General features: G+C 46.1%; 1 protein-coding gene across 4 annotated transcripts in view; it reads left to right on the top strand.

Moving 5' to 3' along the window:
- LOC138259347 (zinc finger protein 551-like) overlaps positions 1 to 12931 on the top strand; it is a 105233-nt gene that overhangs the window by 56840 nt on the left and 35462 nt on the right. For all 4 annotated transcript variants that reach the window (XM_069207013.1, XM_069207012.1, XM_069207014.1 and 1 more), the window contains exons 5-7: positions 1361 to 1477; positions 6048 to 6155; positions 6379 to 6477. In XM_069207013.1, the coding sequence (XP_069063114.1) occupies positions 1361 to 1477; positions 6048 to 6155; positions 6379 to 6477 (324 nt within the window). The remainder of the gene's footprint in view (positions 1 to 1360; positions 1478 to 6047; positions 6156 to 6378; positions 6478 to 12931) is intronic.

The following is a 12931-nucleotide window of genomic DNA, read 5'->3' as shown; positions in this document are numbered from 1 at the left end:
TTCTATTTTTACTCCTGTTTTTGAAGACATAGCTAACATTTGCGCATTGCTGCTACTCCAGACTACTTATGTATTTCATAGGTGTTTGGGCATACATAACTGTCTTTCTGGGCACAAAGTTACTTGTTGTTAAGCAGATTTATCTAGCCCTGTGGGGTAGGACAGTTATCCCTTTCACTGTGTTTAAGGGATAACTTGTCTTTATCCTCCTGTAGAGAATAGCAAGTATGAAATGAATGTGACACCTGCCTGTTTCCCATGTACATACACTTATTTACTACTTATGGTATTGCCTGCAGAGATATATTAATGAGGATCACAGAGTTATAATCAGAATGTACATTGGTTAAAAAAATTTCAGTATATGGGGTTGATCAAACAGTGGTGAGATTGTTGGGAAGATATGTAGACAGCACCAGTCATAAAGGCCATCTTCAAAAATAATGTTCCACTCTGGTTTTTGATCGTAGGGTTACATATTAACTAAGTCCTCTGTTGATATGCACTGCTAGACTTTTTATGACGATACAGAGAGAGGCTGCTGATCGGGTGTCAGGAGGTGTGAGTTCCAGCATCAGGCAGCAATGAGCAAGGTAGACCTGGACATGGAATTGGCACAGGGGCATGTAGGGACAGGGAGGCTGAGTAAGTCTTGGAAACAGCGATGGTGACTAGGGTTCTAGTTTCTAATTGTCTAAGTGAGGTAAAACTGCAAGGCTTCTCATGGATTTGAAAGCAAGGTCTACAAATATGCTTTGTGGTCCATGATAAAGAACCAGACAGCATAGTGTCAGTAGACTGTGACTGATTGATGGGTATGTTATGGATAAAGTCAAGGACTTTATTCACCAACTTGACCAGGTTCACTAGGAGTATGTTGAATAGTTACGTTTGTTGAGGCCGAGTTCATCAATCAGGGTCAAAGCTGTATTGATAGTGAGAGCTGATCTCCAGATATTAGTATTTAGTAATGAGTTTAAGTAGCAGAACAGGTGATAGAGACAAAGAGCTGCTTGAGATTTCTGCTATATTTAACTTTTAAAATTGAGTGAAGAGGGAGGAGATGGAGTGGGGACATGATGACTTGGAAGCATTATCAGAGGGTAAATATACAATCTTAATCATATGCCAGGTTGAGGAACTGTAGACAAAGGTGATATAATCTCAGACATGATTATGGAATGAAAGTAAGGGGATGGGTATGAAGATTTGACTGTATCACTGTATAGACAATAGTCTAAATACTAAAGAAGAAAAGAGGCCCCTTACATAGGTGGTAGTATAGGTACATTTCTCAGTGATAGATAAAGCATGAGTTGTTTGTGTGTGTGTTTGTAAACTTCATGCATTCTTTTTCCAGGCTTTTTTACTGCTATTCATCCTGACATTTTATCTCCACTTCAAGAAGATAAACAACTTAATTTCAGAGATTGGGCTACTTCCGAAGACCCAGAGATCAGTAATCATCCTACCAAAGGTACGTGAGATAGTACACAGAACAGTGGCGTCACGTCTGACCATGCATCACTACAAAATAATAATGGTCACAGATGCCAGGGCTCAAACATGTGCTGATAGGTGACGCCATAGCTTGAATGAATGCATTAGGTAAAGATTCAAAATATGTGGAAAAATATTTCACCTTGATGTTGGTACCTTAATCCTCTCAAAAGCACTTCCTGTTAGAAGGAAGACTACACCAATCATGTATCGAGTGTGCTGTAATTTCAGGAAATGCCTTGAAATGAACACCCAGTTGATTTTCATATCTGCCTTGCTGGCACTTGCCAGCCAAAAAGTATACCAAGTTATCCATTAATAAAAAGTGGCTTCAGGGTTGGAACAATTGGAGTCATTGCCTCTAAAACTCCACAGAATCAATATATGCAGAAAATTAGTCAAGCAGTAGGTGAAATCCCCATTGCTAGGCAGAGATAGGATTTCTGTATTACCCCACTTTATTAGTCTGTATCCTGGATGCGCTTCAATAGAAACTGTTGTGCCACTGATCTCACAAACGTCTCTGTAACAGAAATAGTGACTTGTCTGTCATAGCCAATATTGGCCAAACAATATTCCTCTCTCTACGTTACTGGTGTAAAGCCATTAACTAACTCCCCATGCAAACCTACGAGAAGGAATCTGCATATGCGCATTCTGCCTTCTTCAAGCCAGATCATTGGCAGAAGCTTATTCTATCTATTCCATCCATAATCATACCAGAAAGAACTACTATTTATAAAATGTATTGGATGCCAGCCGGCATGCTCTCAGGAAACCCTTCATTGGCCATATACATGGGGTAAATCCCATCAATCTTTTGGAGACATATGTTTGTGACTTTCACTGAAAGTATCCTTTGATCGATGAGTAACGCACCCACCTAACCCACAGTCATTTAATGTATCGATCATTCTGTATTGCTTAGATAGAGTCTTTGCTGCTGGTGGTTGATGTTTCATGAAGCATTTGCTGAAAGCACTTATTGCAGCGACAAGCCAATATAGAGCTCTGATGACCAACACAGATCCTTTAGGTTTGCATTTCTTAGCGTTGGCATGCAGTTCATGTTATCTGTGTCTACGGAATGCACTACTAATCTTGCATTAGGTCTTTTCTAGCTAAGGCAATAAGAGTATTCCATAAAGCTTTTTTGCAGAAAGTTACTACTCTTTCCCTTGATATGGGTTGAATCAGCAAGACCACATTTCTTTTAATTGTCTGTTCATAGATAAATTAATGAAATAACCATAATGAGAATAATGCTCCATATTGTTTTAACTCAGTCCTTAACAGAGCAAACAGAGGGAGGCAGGAATTGTTGTAATTAGTATGTGTTGTTTGACATATTTCATATGGTAATGGGACACATCTAAAACTGTTCTGACTACTCTTAATGAACATTGGACTGAGGTGTCCCATGCTAAGTGCATCAGTTAGCGGGCAAGTTTACGTTTGCTGGTTCTCACTGAGAACCAAGTTCTAAGTGAAAAAATATTTTAGAAAGCTTTTGAAAATGGATTACAAAAGAAAAATGAAATAACTTAGTTGGATAAATTCATAGGATGAGCCCTAATTCATCAGGTGTAATCAGTCCCTTTCAAAATCGCACACCGCCTTTGTTAAATTTTAGTGATCCACATGATTTTAGGTTAAATTCAATACCTCCTTTAGATCATTTCTGCTGAGTACTGGATTTCAAAGCAAATATTCAACCATAAACAGGAAGGTGCTTTTATACAAGGTCTGGAAGAAAGTTTTTAAATGGCATATATAAGAGCCCCAGAGCACGGAAGGTTTATTGAACCACCAAAGCCCTGAATTAATTAGGTTGTCTTTCCAATCAGACTCACTAAGCAAGATGGAGATAAATCAGGGAGGCTACCGGGAGGCTAGTGACAACCATGTTACAATTTATTGTCATCAGTTGTGTCCTCAGAGCTGCAGAGGGATTTGTGGATGCTAGGAATGCAAACCTACTATTTTAAACCCAGTCATAGAATATTTGGGGAAAGTACAACTTTACCCAGAATAGCCCATGAAGTGTATATGCTACTGCAGCCATCCTAATGTGAAGCGAGGTTTTGGCAGCATTATTGGGATGTTTGTTGTCTGGGGTGGATTGGGGCACATGTCAGGATATAATTGAATATGACAGAAGGAAAGTGCAGGAAGCGTTTTGTATAGATTGGTATAATTATTATGTCCCCTTAATGTAAAGAGGGTTAGCTCTTTTATTTTTAGGTATTAAGGAAATACTGAAAAGTAATTGAGGATAACCTGTTGATCTCTTCTAGAAAGCTAAAACTGTGGTTGAAGTTTATCTTTCAACATGGCGTTCCTGAAGTACATCGCCAAAACTACAATGTAGTAGGTTAGAAAAAAAAGCTAAGGAGCTGATTTAGAATTTGGCTGAGATGGTGCACTATTGCAATGGCAACACAGTACGCTCTCCTCCAAACTGAATGTTTGCCCCTTTGATTTACAGATGGGTGGGCCTTAAGTATGTCAGCAATGGTGACTACTCTGTTGCTGACCTACTGCTCTGACGGAGTAAGGGCCGTCAGAAGTGTGGCCATTGGACTTGGACAGTTGACTGGCAAACTGCATAGTTGCCTTCATACACTGGGAGAAAACTCCCATGTTGTGGGGTCATTAGTTTTGTATATTCATCTCGCTTTGGGATTTTGTTTTTGAAAATACATAGGCCCTCATTCCAACATTGGCGGTATTGACCGCCTACCGCCACGGCGACGGCCACCAACATACCGCCACCATGGCTACCAGCCATCTAGCGGTATCATGACCACCAGCGGTATTCTGCCAGACGCCACGCCAGCAAAACACCGCCGACTGTATCCTGAGCAATGATACGGCCTGGCGGTAGTTTTCTGGCGGATGCTGCTGCTGACAGCAGCGCCACGGACCGTTTCCAGCCGGATGACCCCTGCAAGCAGGTAAGTCGGGTTCTCCAACCGGAGAGGGGGTGTTGTGTGTATGTATTGGTATGCGTGCATGCGGTTGTGAGTCGCGTAGGACGCATGCGTGAATGAGTGATTGTGAGTGTTGTGTGTTGTGAATGCATGTGTGTGACAAGGTATGTTGGTCTGTGTTGCGGTGTGTGGGTATGTATGTGTGCATGCATGGGTGGTGGGTATGCATCTGTGCATGTGTGTATATGGGTGTGCGTGTGGTTGAGGGAGAAGGAGGGTGGGGGAGGGTTTGGGGGAGGGGGAGAAGGGTGGGGGAGACCCCTATCAGTGCCAGGGAAGGGATTTCCTGGCACTGATAGAGCCTACCGCCATGGTTTTCGTGTCGGTAAATTTGGCACAAAAACCATGGCGGTAAACCGGGTCGTAATCCCAAGGGTGGGATTGTGGCGGCCGACGGGCTGGAGACCGAAGTCTCCAGCCCAGCGTACGTTACCACCCTGGCGGTCGGTGTGTTAAAGTGGCGGATTTGGATGGCGGTAACCGCCATGGTCCAAATCCAATTTTTTTCCCGCCTGCCTGTTGGAGGTATTACCGCCGCTTTAACACTGGCCAGCAGGGGTGTAATGAGGGCCATAACATGTTAAAAGTTTGATGGTCAGTACTGTCATGTTGACCTAGTCATCTGCCAAACTTTTTATACATTGGCAGGTACTGCCATGAATGTGGTTCCTGCCAATGTTAAGAGATGTCCCCTGGGCTGGGGAACATCTCTAAAATTGAAGGGTGGAGGACCTCGGTATGGCGGGACTAAAGTACTTCACCATACAGACGGTTTTATCTCCTTCGACCAAATTTTAAAACGGACCCTAAAAGTCCTTGAGTACCGAAGTCAGACGCCCAACTTAAATCCAATGGAGACTCTCTGGCATAACTTGAAGGTCGGTGGCTATCAATGCTTGCAAGGAAGTGGCCAGAGCTTGAGCAGTTTTTTAACTTAGAATGGCCAAATATTGCCAAATCTAGTTGGCCAAATTTCTTCTAAATCTAGCCCAACACATTAGTTATGATTGCTTCCAAATGTGCACTACCAGCTCAACTCGAGGCACTGGAAATGTATCCAAGTAGGATAGATCAGTATATATATTTTCTATCATGATTATAGGTCAAAAACAACAACATATGTTATATTTTGGTAAATTGCAAACCACGCGTTATTAGCAAAAGGAAGTGAATATACTTTTCTTAAAATGTTGCATTGGACAATTGACTTCTAAGTCAAAATACCACAGTTACCCATCAGAAAAGTAACATATGTGAAATGCCTGTTATTTCTGTGATGGTGCAGTTTCTTCAAGCATTCCAGGTTTCTTATCTGTCAGCAGCACTCACAATATTCTCATTTTTGTGGCTTCTGTAGTTTGTTTAGGCTTGTAATTTGTAAAGGGTGGGTATATGGTAGGTTTTGCCCAAAAAATGAATACATATTTCTGAAAGGATAAGATCCACAATAAATTGCTGAAAACATTTGCTAGAAATAATCTTTAAATGTCTAGATATGCTGCATGTGTAATGAATAATTACAGTGAAGTGGTTAAAAATATATTTGCCTGCCAGGCTATATACGCAGTACCGACATGTGTTTGAAGAAGGAGCATGAGTCAAAGGCTGTTTTGATGGAGCATCCTTACGATGAAGGAAAACGTACCATCAATCGCAGCGCAGGTAAGAACCGAGGGCCTCTCTCCATTCACTCTCATAAAAATGGATACATATAGTGTTTCCCTTTTTATTGGTTGCATTATAAAGTAGCTGCTCTTATCCTTCCATGTTAAGTGTTTGTAACATTTTTCCTTTCACATTTACCGAGTTTGGTAGACAGCTCTAATTCAACTGTAGAGGACCTTCAGGGGTATTTCTAACATTTGGTTCATCTTTCTAACAACAGGACATGATGTTATTTCATTCATAATTAAAGAAGAGGAGGAGATGTCTTTCTTGGAAAATGAAGGAATGAAAAACATTGGAGACATCAGTAGTCCAAGAGGTTGGTAAACTCTACTGCATTTAATGGCACTTGACTATCTGTACATTCATCTCCTAAAGCTTGCTCCCAGCCTCTGTTACGGTATGGCAGGCAGGTCACCCATTTCCATTTTCCTACAGTATGTTTTATTTGTTTTGTATTTACTTTTATATAGAACTGCATGCAACCTTGCAGCTGCTTATGTGTGCTAGTCATGTTATTCTGACAGGATTGACCCATAGATGGTTGGCCTTTTAATGTCAGAGAGGTGGTGGCATTTTGGGGTTGCAAATTAGTCTTGGCTTCTGAAAAATACCATATGGTGTAATAGATTCCACTCCTTTCTGATGGATACAACTACCTGTGGATTCCTCACCTCATGAATACTCCCATGGCGCCAGCATTCGACGGAAATCTTCTTACTAGTCTCTGCACGTCGACGAGGACGTCACTGTCTCGCACGCGACGCCGTCTGACGTCATACAGGCAATAAGAGGTCCTCGACGACGTGCGGACGTCAGTTCCCTTTTTTCCGTGCATTCGAAACGGTTATCTTCGAGGGAGCAACTGTTACTCTTGCGGTTACAGTGTATATCTTGCTGCGTACTCTTTCTCTGTGGAAATAATGTCGCAGAGAAAGTCTGGATTTAAGCCTTGTCGTGAGTGTGGAGGCAAGATGTCGGTGACGGATCCTCATTCCGATTGCCTTTGGTGTTTGAGCTCCGACCACGACGTCTCGACTTGTGATTCGTGTCAGCACATGAATCCGAAGGCCATTAAAGAACGCGAGGCGAAGCTGTTTATGGCCAAGTCAAAGGAGAAGCATCACAAGAAAAAGTCTTCTCCAAGACATCGGCGTCATCGAGACTCCCGGCGCCGTAGAGAATCTCGGCGTCATTCAAGGGAGGCTCGTTCCAGGTCTCCGGATCGGCGCCGGAGGACATGGGAGGTCAGCCCCACGGTGACGCCGCATCCTTCGACGCCGTTGCTCTCTCCGACGTCTCCAACTTCGCCTGGACAGGTGTCGGTGATTGAGGTATTGGAGCCTCAGGTGTTTTCTCCGGCGCAGACGCCGAGGCCGGCGTCGGGGTCGCCTCCGAGTCAGGCACCCCAGTATCCGGCTTTTCCCACCCCTGGAGCCGATAGTTCCGCATTCTTGAATGCGATGTATGCCATCTTCCAACAGATGGCTCCAGGGGGTGCTCCGGCTGGGCCTTTGGCCTTTTCTTTGGGTGATCCTGCGCCTCTTCGGCCGGCACCCTTTATGCCCTTTCTCCCGTTTGGGAACGTGGGCTCGGCGCCAGTGTCGGCGCCGGTGGCCGCTCCGATGGCTTCGGAGGGATTGGCCCCAGGGATTTCCATCCCGTCGACGTCGAGATTTCGGCCTGTGACTCCGGTGGGTCCATCCGTTTCATCTGCTCTTCAGTCGGCGCCGAAGTTACCTGTGGCGCCGGATGCGGCGTCGGTGGCTTCGGAAGATCGGCGCCGATCTCCGACTTCGGCGGAGGTGTTGTCGACTCCGCGGATTGAGCAACGACTGCATTCAAGGAGGCGTGCTCTCCGGGTACTAGAGGAGCAGGAGTACCAACGAGCCCTAGAGGAAGGAGAGCTAGAGGACTCGGGTGATGGGCTGCGTGGACTGGAGTCGGCCAGTGGGCTGGACACTTCCCCTGAGTGGGACCTTTCGTCCCCGGGGGAATATACCGAGGAAGCTGCTTCCTTTCATACAGTGGTACGGAAGGCAGCTAGTTTTTTTGGACCTGCCTTTGCCTGTGGTGGAGACGAAACAAAACCTTTTGACAGAGGTGTTGCATCCGGCCTCAGCCGCGGCGGAGCCTCTATTACCTTTTAATGACGCTCTGCTGGATCCGGTTTTAGAGGTGTGGAAGAAGCCGGCATCTTCCCCAGCAGTTCACAGAGCCGTGGCCAGGAGGTATCGGACGGCTCCAACTGATCCTGGTTTCCTATCTAGGCACCCTACGCCGGAGAGCTTGGTTGTGCAGGCCTCCTGTTCGTCCAAATCAACGCCTGGTTCTTTCCCGACGGTGCCTGGGGACAGAGACTCAAAAAAGCTAGAGGCGCAGTCGAAGAAGATTTTTTCGTCCTGCAGTCTGGCGTTAAAAGCCACTAATGCGACCTGTATCCTGGGGAGGTATATTCATGCTCTGATGGATGACATCTCCTCTTCGTTTACAGAGCTTCCCCAGGGTCTTTTGGATCTTGTCTCTGATGCCCAGGCTGCTGCGACCCAAATTATCCAGACGGGACTGGATACCACCGACTCGGTAGCCAGAGCAATGGGCACAACTGTGGTGGAAAGGAGACAGGCCTGGCTACGTAACTCGGGCTTTTCGGCAGATGTACAGTCCACATTGTTGGATCTCCCGTTTGATGGGGACAAACTGTTTGGGGCTAAGGCTGATTCGGCCTTGGAACGTTTTAAGGAGAGCAGGGCCACGGCTAAGTCGTTGGGACTCCAAGCTCCTTCTTCCACGGCCTCTTCCAGATTCTTCAGGAGGTTTCGTGGATTTGGGCGTGGCTCTTCCTCCTCTTCCTTTCGGGGAAGATATCAGCAACCTGCCTCTTCCCATCCCTATAGATCTTTTAGGGGGAGGGGTAGGGTCCGCACCAGGGGAGCCTCTCAGCAGCACTCTGCCTCTTCCTCATCCTCTGGCGGGGTGCAGCAGGGGAAGCAGCCTTAGGCTTCCACCATTTCCCACTCACTCCTCTCCTGTAGGGGGAAGATTACAACATTTTCTCACCAAATGGGAGACTGTTACGTCGGACACTTGGGTTCTCAGTGTTGTGGGAAAAGGCTACACCCTTCCCTTTCGGGAGTTTCCGCCCCTCATCCCGCCCCGCCCTTCGTATTGTTCACAAGAACACCTCCTGTTGCTAGAACAGGAGGTAGAAGTCCTCCTTTTAAAGGGCGCGGTGGAGTTGGTCCCGGAGCAGGAAAGGGGTCAAGGAGTTTACTCAAGGTATTTCCTGATTCCCAAGAAGGATGGTCGTTTGAGACCAATTCTGGACCTGAGGATCTTGAATTGGTTCCTCAAGCAGGAAAAGTTCAAGATGCTGACCCTAGCACAGGTGCTTTTGGCGTTGAACATGGAAGACTGGATGGTGTCTGTCGACTTGCAGGATGCTTACTTTCATATCCCGATACTCAAGTCACACAGGAAGTATCTCCGGTTTGTGGTGGGATCGCAACACTACCAGTTTGCGGTCCTTCCGTTTGGTCTTACTTCAGCACCTCGAGTCTTCACGAAGGTGATGTCGGTGGTTGCGGCAGAGCTCAGAAGGAAGGGGATAGCAGTATTCCCTTACTTGGACGATTGGTTGATCAAAGCCAAGTCCCCGGAGCTTGTGTTGCGTCATCTGCAGTCAACAACCCAGTTGTTGTTCGACCTGGGCTTTTCGGTGAACGAGCCCAAATCTCACCTGGAGCCCTCTCAGCGCCTCCTGTTCATAGGGGCAGTACTGGATACGACATTGTCTGCTCGGTCTTTTTGCCTCCTGCATTCTGTTGGTCACGCATGCTCGCTGGCACATGAGGGCTCTTCAGTGGTGCCTCCGAAGGCAGTGGTCTCAACACAGAGGGGATCTAGAGGGTACTGTCAAGATCTCCAGAGATGCTGCTGTGGATTTGAAGTGGTGGATTGCAAGCAACAATCTTTCACAAGGAAAACCGTTCCAGCAGTCGCCACCAGTGGCCACAGTCATAACGGATGCTTCCACTCTAGGGTGGGGAGCTCATCTGGGGGATCTGGAGATCAAAGGTCTTTGGTCTCCAGAGGAACAGATTTTTCACATCAATCTGTTAGAGTTACGGGCTGTACGTCTGGCTCTTAAGGCCTTCCTCCCTTCCCTTCGTGGTCAGTCGGTACAGGTCCTAACGGACAATACTACCACGATGTGGTACATAAACAAGCAGGGAGGAGTGGGGTCGTACCTTCTCTGCAGAGAAGCTCTTCGACTATGGTCCTGGGCAAAGGACCATCGGATTTGCTTGATAGCAAACCATCTGGCCGGAGTCTTGAACGTGCGTGCGGACAGTCTCATTCGCCACTTCTCGGCAGACCACGAGTGGCGTCTCCATCCAGATCAAGTCCGTTTAATCTTCCAGAAGTGGGGGTTTCCTCGGGTAGATCTGTTCGCCACTCGAGAGAACGCGCATTGTCCGTTGTTCTGCAGCCTTCAGTATCCGATGCAGGAAGCGTTGGGGGACGCGTTTCAAATGACCTGGTGCGGCCAGTTGCTTTACGCGTTTCCTCCCATACCCTTGATTCCTCGAGTATTGAGGAAGATTCGCCAAGACCGGGCTCTAGTAATCGTAATAGCTCCGGATTGGCCAAGGAGGGTGTGGTACTCCGACCTTCTCCAACTCTCAACGTGCCCGCCGCTCCGTCTCCCTTTCAGGGCAGACCTCCTCTCGCAGTCGCAGGGGCAGGTTCTACACCCCAACCTCCAGAGTCTGCACCTACATGCCTGGAGATTGAACGGGGCAACCTGAGTTCCTTCTCTCTCCCGCCTGAGGTAGTGGATGTTATATTAGCGGCCAGGCGACACTCCACTAAATCTATCTACGCTAATAGGTGGTCTAAATTTGTTGCGTGGTGTGGAGAGAGGCAGATTGATCCTTTACAAGCTCATCTATCGGACGTTTTGTCTTTTGCTCTATCTCTGGCGCAGAAAGGTTGTGCAGTGGCTACCATTAAAGGTTATTTATCGGCCTTGTCAGCCTTCATATGTCTTCCAGACCAACCATCTTTATTTAAATCCCCTATTGTTATCAGATTCTTGAAAGGTCTTCTAAATCAATATCCTCCAAAGCCATTCGTTATGCCGCAATGGGATTTGTCCTTAGTCCTGACTTTCCTTATGGGGTCCCCTTTTGAACCTATGCATTCTTGCCCCTTGAGGTATTTGTTTTTAAAAACAGTCTTCCTGATAGCTATAACATCAGCAAGGAGAGTGAGTGAGTTGCAGGCCTTATCAGTAAAACCCCCTTATACAACTTTTTATGGGGATAAGGTGGTGTTGAGGACCAAGGCTGCTTTCCTCCCGAAGGTTGTTTCACCCTTCCATTTGGCTCAGGCAATTACTTTGTCCACGTTCTATCCTCCGCCTCATCCTTCCAAAGAGGAAGAAAGACTGCACCGTCTGGATCCAAAGAGAGCGTTGAGCTTCTTTATCGATAGAACAAAGGATTTCAGGCTGGAGGATCAGCTGTTTATTGGATACGTGGGCAAGAGGAGAGGAAAGGCAGTCCACAAGAGAACACTATCCAGGTGGGTTGTTCTTTGCATTAAAATATGTTACTCTTTGGCAAAGAAGGATCCTCCTGAGGGCATTAGAGCTCATTCCACCAGAGCTAAGTCGGCCACTTCGGCCTTAGCCAGAGGTGTTCCTGTGGTCGACATCTGCAAGGCCGCAACTTGGTCGTCCCTTCACACTTTTGCAAAACATTACTGTTTAGATTCTGAGGTTAGAAGGGACGGCCATTTTGCACGGTCAGTGCTGCAGGATTTCTTGGTTTGACCATTTAGGCACCCACCGCCGGGCGTGGTACTGCTTTGGGACTCTATTCATGAGGTGAGGAATCCACAGGTAGTTGTATCCATCAGAAGAACGAGTTACTTACCTTCGGTAACGACTTTTCTGGTGGATACATTAGCTACCTGTGGATTCCTCACGGTCCCACCCGCCTCCCCGTTGCCTTTATGGTCTTGCCAAGTAATCCTTGAGTGCGCTCCTCTTGATCTTTGAGGGTGCAATAGATGTATATATATAATATTTTTATATATATATAGGTATATGTGTATATATCTTTATGTATATACTTGGTGTGTGTATATATTTTTAAAAGAAAGAGTTTTATATATATATATATATATATATGTACATAAAAAAGATTTACAGTTATTCATACAATGTGGTGTATTTTTACAATATAATGGATGTTGCTTTGTTCTTTCATTGCATTGCTTGGTTGTTCTCATGCACGTAAAAAATGATTGGTACTGATGTCCGCACGTCGTCGAGGACCTCTTATTGCCTGTATGACGTCAGACGGCGTCGCGTGCGAGACAGTGACGTCCTCGTCGACGTGCAGAGACTAGTAAGAAGATTTCCGTCGAATGCTGGCGCCATGGGAGTATTCATGAGGTGAGGAATCCACAGGTAGCTAATGTATCCACCAGAAAAGTCGTTACCGAAGGTAAGTAACTCGTTCTTTTAGGACAAACCTGCTAGACAGCTGTTCTTTCTGGTTGTAAAACACCTGTTATCTTCTTACCAAGAACTTACCCTGGGCTTAAAGCCTGCCAATTAGTTACTGTTGGTTGAGCTTATTGTCACTCTCAATTATTTGCTTCTGATTCAATGGCATAGTCCATCATGTGTTTATCCCTCCCCTGGTTCCTTTTGTCTTTACTTGTGCCCGTCCACTGACCACCTTTCGGGAACTACTTTT

The sequence above is a fragment of the Pleurodeles waltl genome, chromosome 9, assembly GCF_031143425.1.
Source record: "Pleurodeles waltl isolate 20211129_DDA chromosome 9, aPleWal1.hap1.20221129, whole genome shotgun sequence".
NCBI lineage: Eukaryota > Metazoa > Chordata > Amphibia > Caudata > Salamandridae > Pleurodeles > Pleurodeles waltl.
The sequence above is the reverse complement of the archived record's forward strand: the minus strand, read 5'-3'. Positions and strand labels throughout refer to the sequence as shown.